This window comes from Chrysochloris asiatica, unplaced genomic scaffold, assembly GCF_000296735.1.
Source record: "Chrysochloris asiatica unplaced genomic scaffold, ChrAsi1.0 scaffold00078, whole genome shotgun sequence".
In the NCBI taxonomy this organism is placed as follows: domain Eukaryota; kingdom Metazoa; phylum Chordata; class Mammalia; order Afrosoricida; family Chrysochloridae; genus Chrysochloris; species Chrysochloris asiatica.
In genome coordinates, this window is record NW_006408596.1 from 1,710,254 (window position 1) to 1,718,467 (window position 8,214).

General features: G+C 40.1%; 1 protein-coding gene across 1 annotated transcript in view; it reads left to right on the forward strand.

The window, feature by feature from the left end:
• MPHOSPH9 (M-phase phosphoprotein 9) overlaps positions 1-8,214 on the forward strand; it is a 75,878-nt gene that overhangs the window by 53,001 nt on the left and 14,663 nt on the right. The window contains exons 13-15 of the mRNA XM_006865374.1: positions 3,761-3,808; positions 4,560-4,624; positions 6,728-6,829. Of these exons, the coding sequence (XP_006865436.1) occupies positions 3,761-3,808; positions 4,560-4,624; positions 6,728-6,829 (215 nt within the window). The remainder of the gene's footprint in view (positions 1-3,760; positions 3,809-4,559; positions 4,625-6,727; positions 6,830-8,214) is intronic.

Consider the following 8,214-nt stretch of genomic DNA (forward strand, 5'->3'; position numbering starts at 1 on the left):
GAATGCAACACCATTCCTTTTCAATTTGTCATTCCCTGCATAGTAAACCATGTGGTTGTCAGATTCAAAACGGCCAATACCAGTCCATTTCAGCTCACTAATGCCTAAGATACCGATGTTGATGCATTCCATTTCATTTTTGACAACTTTCCAATTTTCCCAGATTCATACTTGGTACATTCCATGTTCTGATTTTCAATGGATGTTTACAGCTGTTTGTCTTCATTTTAAGTTGTGGCCCATCAGCAAATGAAGGTCCCGCATGCTTTTCTCCCACGAGCTCTACTGCATTTGCGTTATCACGGTCAACTCTACTTTGAGGAGTCAGCTCTTCCCTAGTCACATTTTCAGTGCCTTCTAACCTGAGGGGCTCATTTTCTGGCACTATATCTGACAGTATTTTTCTGCTATTCGTAAGGTTTTCAGTGACTAAATATTCGGAAGTAGTTCATCACTATTTCTTCCTAGTCTGTCTTGATCTGGAAGCTCATCTTAAACATGTCCACCTTGGGTGACCCTGCTGGTATTTGAAATACCGGTGGCATAGATTTCAGAATCACGGCAACTCACAAGTCACCACAGTACGACAATCTTCCAGATGAGTCGTGGCCATTTGGTTTTAAGTGGAAAGTGTCATTTTAAATTTCGAGGAGATCTGTGCACGCGCGTAGTCGAACCCTCCAGGGGTGGGGGTGGGGTGTCCATTCGCTCAGGCATCCATCGCAGTCATCAGAATGGAGGTGCGCAGACAGCAAGAGACCAATGAACAGATACCAAAAAAAGAATGTCCACACCTGTATCTCTGCGGTTCTGTCAGGCGTCCGTGGCTTCTCTGATCCTTTCCTCCACTTGGACTCTTCCAAGATGGTGGCACCGGGAATAGCTGAGCGTCTTGAATTAGATTTTGATTATGCTACAGATTCCCCTATCTGTAAGCTTTCCAGTATTCTAAATATTCCTTTATATGTGGTTCAGAGTTCTAGCACTATCCCCTGAGCCTGCTTGGCCTGGTATTGTGTGTTGTTGATGACGGAGCTCCTCACTGCCATCTACCCGATCCGCCATCTTGATGTCTCTTTAGTTGCCTTAATTTGAGATCTCTGTCTTCCTTGACACTGGCATTGTTTTATAGCTTTTATTGTGAATTGAGTGGTAGTCTACATGGTAGAACATCAGTTTTGTGTTCAACCAATCACCTCGTTTCATTGTAATGATTACAATCCCCTTTTTTGATGTACACAGAAACATGCAGGAATATACAATTGTTTAAACAACCAAAGGGCACATTTTTCACACCAGCCCCTTGCCTGTCAGCACTCAAAATTTCCCCTTCCATGAGTCTAGAGTCCCCCCCTTTTTGTTATACATCTTCTATCTTTTCAGTTGTGACAATCACAATTAATCATGATAATAATTACTATTAAGTCAATAGAATCCTATCCACATTTCCTTTTACCTGATCTGTCTAGACAAGATGGAAGCTGTTCAGTGGGATACTACCTTTCCCTATTCACTCTGAAACTGAACTCCCACTTGAAAACTTGTAAGCCAGTCACTTCATGCTTTTATGGCCCCCCTTGTCCCCCTCCTCCCCGTTTTAGGTAGCCATTGTCTGACTTCCCTGTCCCTATCAACCCTATATACTGAGGCGTTATGCTTGATCCTTGAGTTGAAGACTCCTTCCCTCTTGGTTGGTATTTTGTACTGCTACATATATAAGATAAGTCAAGTTCATCAGATTATAGCAATTTACATTTGTTTTCTGTATCAAATTTCTTTGTCTTCTTCTAGTTGAGTTTTGATCATCAAGCCATCCGAGCTAGGTCAAATAGGTACTACCTGCAAGCTTGGGCGTTCCTGTACACCTTCCCCCACTTCATATCAGCTGGACATTTCACTCTTTAGCCCCCAGTAGCCGTCAGTGTCCATGGGATTAGCGGTTCCCAAGTCTCTCCAAACTTCAGACCAACCAGCTCTTCCTCCTCTCTCTCTCATCTCAAGGTTGACAGGAGTGTGTGGAACATGGTCAGGCTCAGCCCATGTCTTCATTACTGTGTTTCCTTTACTTCCACTCACAAGTAGACCTACACATTCACCAACGAGTTTACAAGCCTGCTTGTGTGTTCACTTTGAGTTTCAGTCTCAGAAGAGGGATTGTCCTGAATGAAGTGACATGATGGTTTGCCTTGATGGATCCCAAACGAACAGCTTGTTTGTTATTGTAATAATCAGATAGTCTGCCTTTTTGTAAAAAAATCTCTTTACCTACTGGTCTTTCTTTCACAAAGTATTTTCTGTTCCTCTAGCCTCTCTGGGTTGGTCTGCATATCCTTTCAATTATGAATGTCCCACCTCAGAAAGTTCTGTATGGGGTCTAGGATTCCCTCCAAGGCCCCATACTGTACAAAGACTCTATAAGAAGCCTCTTTCACTGGGCAAGTTCTAGAACCCCTTTTAGGGATTCTAATCCATTGTAAACTGAAGACGGGCTTACAAGCTTTCTGTAATCATATTTTCTGATACTCTTTTCTATACCACTCAAGTGTCTATTGTACATTAGTAGGTTGGGGAACCAGTATCCATATACAATCTATCACCTCAACATGATTTCCCCTGTTTGACCCATTCAGATTGTGCTTCAATCCCTGTATTACAGAGCCCTATTGTTCCGAGGTTAAGCATACATCCCTATTTACTCTGCCCCATTTAGCCCATGCAAACCTTCCCCGATCTTCCTTGTTCTTCCACCCCCATTCTTGTGTATTGCCCTCCCCTTCCTCACCCAACCTGTGCCTTACTGTTTCCTCCCTGTTAGTATGAACATCTTTTTCTAAGCTTCTACAGTAATGGTCTTATGCAGGATTGGTCCTGTTGTGAGCAGTCATATATCTCAACATCATCTCCTCTCCTTTACCCCTTTACCCCTTCAGCCCGTGTCTCAGTCCCTGTGTCCTGTAGCCTTGTGATTCCGGGGCTGTGCAGACGTCACAGTCCAGCTCTGTTCTATATTCAGCCCATGCAGACTTCCCAGAGACTTTCCCCATCTCCCCCTCTCCTCTGTCCTCCCCCCTTGTGTACTGATTGCCCCCTGTCCCCCAAGTCAACTTGTGTCCATCCCCTGGCAAACCTCAAAGAACTGTTTTTTATGGAAATCTTTTCTTTAGTTTTTACGGCAGTGGACTTATACAATATCTGTCCTTTCATGCCTGTCTAGTTTCGCTCAGCATTATGTCCTCAAGGCTCATCCACGTTATGTGGTGTTTTGCAGCTTTGTTATTTTTCAAGGTAGCATAGTACTCAGTTGTGTGTATGTACCAGAATTTTTTCATCCATTCCAACATTGGTGGGCATTTGAGTAGTCTCCAGTTTTTGCTATTGTGAAAAGTGTTGGGGTGTGCATGTATCTACTTGCGTTCTGGCTCATATTTCTTGTGAGCAATTGCTAGATCATAAGGTATTTTTATTTCCAGCTATTGGAGGAAACACCATACCATTTTTCAGTGTGGTTGAACCATTTTACAATCCCACCAGCCACGTAGGATGGTCCCAGTCTCTCCACACCCTTGCCAACATTTGTTGTCCTTTGCTTTTTTGAACCTTGCTTTCCCTACTGGTGTGAGATGATACCTCATTGTTGTTTTGATGACATTGGCATTTTTTAAATAGTATTTTTAAGGCAGTTGTTTTTCAGGCTGCCCCTCTATTAATATTATAATGTTTAATATGGTAGTACAATTTTTTTTTTTTCCTTTCCTTGTAGCTTTTAGAAGAGTATGAATCCCTGGGAAAAGAGCACGAAAGAGTGAAGGTAATTTTTGTGGTTCATGTTCTGACTTTCCTTTTGGGGCCACAAAGTTTTGGGTTGGAAACAAAGATCTCAAAGTATTGGGTTTTTTTCAATAATTTAACAAGTATTTGTTAGATGGCTGCTGCTTTTGAGATGAGTGGCTTGGGATGAAATCATTTAGAAGTGGATAAGATACCACACAGGTGCAAATAGCTCTTTAGTCTTATGACTTAAAGCTTGATCACCTTTTTGTAAGGTTATTTATTTGCGTTTATTGATGAGTTTGAACTCTTTGTTGAAGCTCTGTTAAGGGATTACCCGTTTTAGTGCAGTGAAACCCCATCATAACCTGTAAGTGGGGCAAGTAGTTGTGCTTGTTAAAATGCAGGGTAAAGGTGATTCACACAGTGACAAGGCCTACACAATTAGCAGCCAAATGGTTTGGGGTTTTAGGAGCCAATTGTGTTATATGTAAAATTGCAGATGGGTGTGTTTTGTTTAAAGCACTATACTGAGGTTTTAGTCAGGTTTGTGGTTAATATGTCCATTTTTATGCCTCCTACGTGTGGAACTGACACAATGCTTGATTCTCTCATTTTCCCCCTTGAATTAGCTCTGTAGTTAATGCCCTACTTGTTGACTGTCTGCACAGTTTTCTGAATAGCTAGCTGGTGTAGGTATAGATGAGTTTTTATTAAGTATTTTAAAATAAAAGGAATACATCTGAGTATTTACCTTTAGTTACCTAAGTTTTTTTGTTGTTTTTTCATAGGATATATTAAATACAACTGAGAACAAATTGCTTGATGCACATACTCAGATATCTGACTTAAAAAGGTAAAATGTATTTGTCTTACTAATATGCAAATGCCTTTACTTGTTCTTTCAGCACTTAAATATGGGTCTGTCTATAAACTGAAGAAAGGAAATTTTCTCTGAGGATATTTAAATTGCTTGAGTACTGGTTTTATCCTCATCTTTCCCTAACATAGAAATATATTTGAATATCACCAAAGCAGGTGTTTAAATGATTATACCATATTATTAGTTGTTCCTCAGACATGCACTCCTGAAATGTCATATGTTCTTTCAGCTTTGGTAAAATTGAAATGACATGCAACCTCTGGACTAGAATGATCTTTCAGAAGCATCTAATTCACTAAACTCTTTTCAAGCTTCCAAAAGGAAACTGCCTTGAGACCATTTTGTGGCCGTCTTTTTTTAAAAGACCTTGATTAAAGACCGTATTAATGGTTTTGCTCTGCTGAATCTAAACCCAGCTATTTAGGAGCAGTCCTAGAGCTCTGGTAGCGTAGTGGTTATGAATCAGGCTGCTAACCTCAAGGCTGGCAGTTTGAAACTATCAGCCGTTCCGCAGGAGAAAGATGAGGCTTTCTGCTCCTGTAAAGATTTACAGCCTCGGAAACCCTGTACAGGGTCACTATGAGTCAGAACCGACTCCACAGTACTTAACAACAACAACAGCAACACACAGGAGACATGGTATCTGTGACAAATGATGGAGTATTTCTAAGCGACTCTGAGCGTGTTTCTGCATTTGTATTTGAATGTAAGGAGTATCTCTGACCTGGACGACTCACTGCACCCAGGGGGCTTTCCGTTGCATGGGAGTGGACAGGAACCCCTCTCTCCCTTTCTCACTGCGCTGCTCCTTTCTGTGAAGTATTTAGTTGTAGTGATGGCCTCTTATTGGGCTCCTAGAAAACTTCACCCTTGTCAGACCTAGTCTTTCTTGAATTATCTCCCACACAGCAGGGAAGGGAACAATTTAAATTTACGGTTAGATATGAGGACATACGCAGAGTTTATGAGACTGGAAAGGATGCTAGGATACAATTAGAACAAGTGACTGGATTGGCCTGAGTTGCTACTTTGTTGGTAAATTTAAGATTAAACATTTTTTCTGAAAATGCTATGAATCAGATGAACTACATATAAGTTTAAAATTGGGATGTTTTATTAGCCTTTGCACTTTATATAAAACTAGGGTATTCTTTTTAAGAGTTGTATTGTTGGGAATAAAACCTATGTCCTTTTTTGTGAAGGCAGTGCCTTTAATCTACATAGGGAATTCAGAAAACTCATGGGAAAATTCTGTTATCTTTTCATTCTATTTTTCCATGAACTTTTTGAAGTCCCCTCATATTTTACATATATATATATATATTAGAATTAAACATGCTAAAATCATAACTGAATTGAATGTTTGGATTATTTTAATTTATCATTTGTATTTTTTTTATCTCTAGTTATATGTATGTAATGTTTTTACTTGCTGCATTTATTCCAGAGTCACTAGGATAAGCACTGGACTGCTAACTGAAAGATCAGCGGTTTAAACTAATCAGTTGCTCCACAGAAACCCTGTACAGGGTCACTATGAATCGGAACCACCTCATTGGTATTTAACAACAATAGCAACAACCCTCCTAGGAAAAGGGTAACGTATATGCTGTCTGTATAGAAAACATTTTCAGACTGAAATGCCGTCATGAAACTTTAAAAAGCTAGAGTTGGAACCACCTTCATGGGATTTAACAATAAAAGCATGTTGAGTCCACTTGTTTCCTTTGTCTGCAGCTGTGGTATTTGAAATGCTCTTTCAATAGAATTTACGAACTGTATTTTCTTTGCCATTTATTTTCCCTGATTTTGCTCAGTTTTTTAAAGTTTCCTAGGAGGGTCTGTTGTTGTTAAGTGCTGTCAAGTCGGGTCTGAGTCTACCCTGTATCGGTTTCCATTGAGAGGTGGTTATTTGTACCGCCGACCTTGTGGTTCAAACCGACTTTGTGGTCCAGTGCTTATCCTACAGTGCCACACCAGGATTCCTAGGAGGGTCTGTTAAGTCAATAATTTGCAGTTGAACAGTGCTTAAAATGGTTGAACTGAATGTAATGTATCTTACTCTTTTTGAATTAGAACCATTTCAAAGCTGGAAGCTCAGGTCAAGCAAGTAGAGCATGAAAACATGTTAAGCCTTCGTCACAACTCTACAACTCACATGAGACCCTCACGTGCCAAGTAAGTTATTTTGCTTAGTTATTATAAGCTAGAAATTGGTGCACCCTTTCATCTTCAAGCCTAATAAAATCGGGTCAGTTGTCATTATGGAATGTGAACATGTAAAAAGGCCTAATTATGGGGAGTTGTCAAAGTTCTGCAGAGACATTTGTCAAGATGAGGAACTAATGGAATCAGACAGGGAGTAAGCAGAGGTGGGATTGACTGTGAGGGAAAGGTCTTTTCCTCTGTTCCACTCTGTGACCTGGGGGCAATCACTTCCTTGTTTTTGGAGCTCAGTTTTCTTACCTGAATAAACAAGGACATTGGGCTAGAACATCTGGAAAGGTCTTTTAAAATTCCAGAAATTTCAACTTCCTGTTAATGGAAAGATATGTGATGGTTGATATTCACTAAGTTATGTGGATTATTTTTTTCAAAATTAGTTGTTTTTTGTTTGTTTTTAAAGTTTTTATTGTGAATTAAGTGAAGGTTTACAGAAGCTCATCAGTTTTGCATTCAATAAATCACACACATCTTATGTTTTGTTTCATGTCAATGATTGCAATCCATCCCCTCCATGCAACACAGTTCTCTCACTTCCTCCTTGTGCTTCCTGTTTCCATTCCACCCACCTTCCCATCCCATCTTAACTTTGTCTTTAGGTAAATGTTACCCTTTTGAGTTTGAATGATTGACCATACTAGTGTTGTGGCCTCCCTCTATACCTGTCTACTGCTTGGCTGAAAATTGGGCTACCCCGTGGGTACCTTTCCAGACCTGACCATTAAACTCATCCTTTTTTTTTTTTAAATAATTTTGAGTTTCGTTCCACATTTTTTTGTTGCTCTATCCGGGACTCGTCTGTCAGTTTGTCATACTGTGGTGGCTTGTGAGTTGCTGTGATTCTGGAAACTATGCCACCGGTATTTTAAATACAAGCAGGGTCACCCATGGTGGACAGGTTTCAGATGAGCTTCCAGATGAAGACAGACTAGGAAGAAGGAGTGATGAACTACTTTCGAATTTTTAGTCACTGAAAACCTTATGAATAGCAGAAAAATACTGTCAGATATAGTGCTGGAAAATGAGCCCTTCAGGTTGGAAGGCACTCAAAATGCAACTGGGAAAGAGCTGCCTCCTCAAAGTAGAGTTGACCATGATGACGCGAATGGGGTAAAGCCCGCAGAACCTTCATTTGATCATGGGGCACAACTCAAAATAAAGAGAAACAGCTGTAAACATTCATTAATAATCGAAACATGGAATATACGAAGTTTGAATCTAGGAAAATTAGAAATTGTCAAAAATGAAATGGAATGCATAAACATCGATATCTTAGGCATTAGTGAGCTGAAATGGACTGGTATTGGCCATTTTGAATCTGACAAGCACTTGGTTTACTA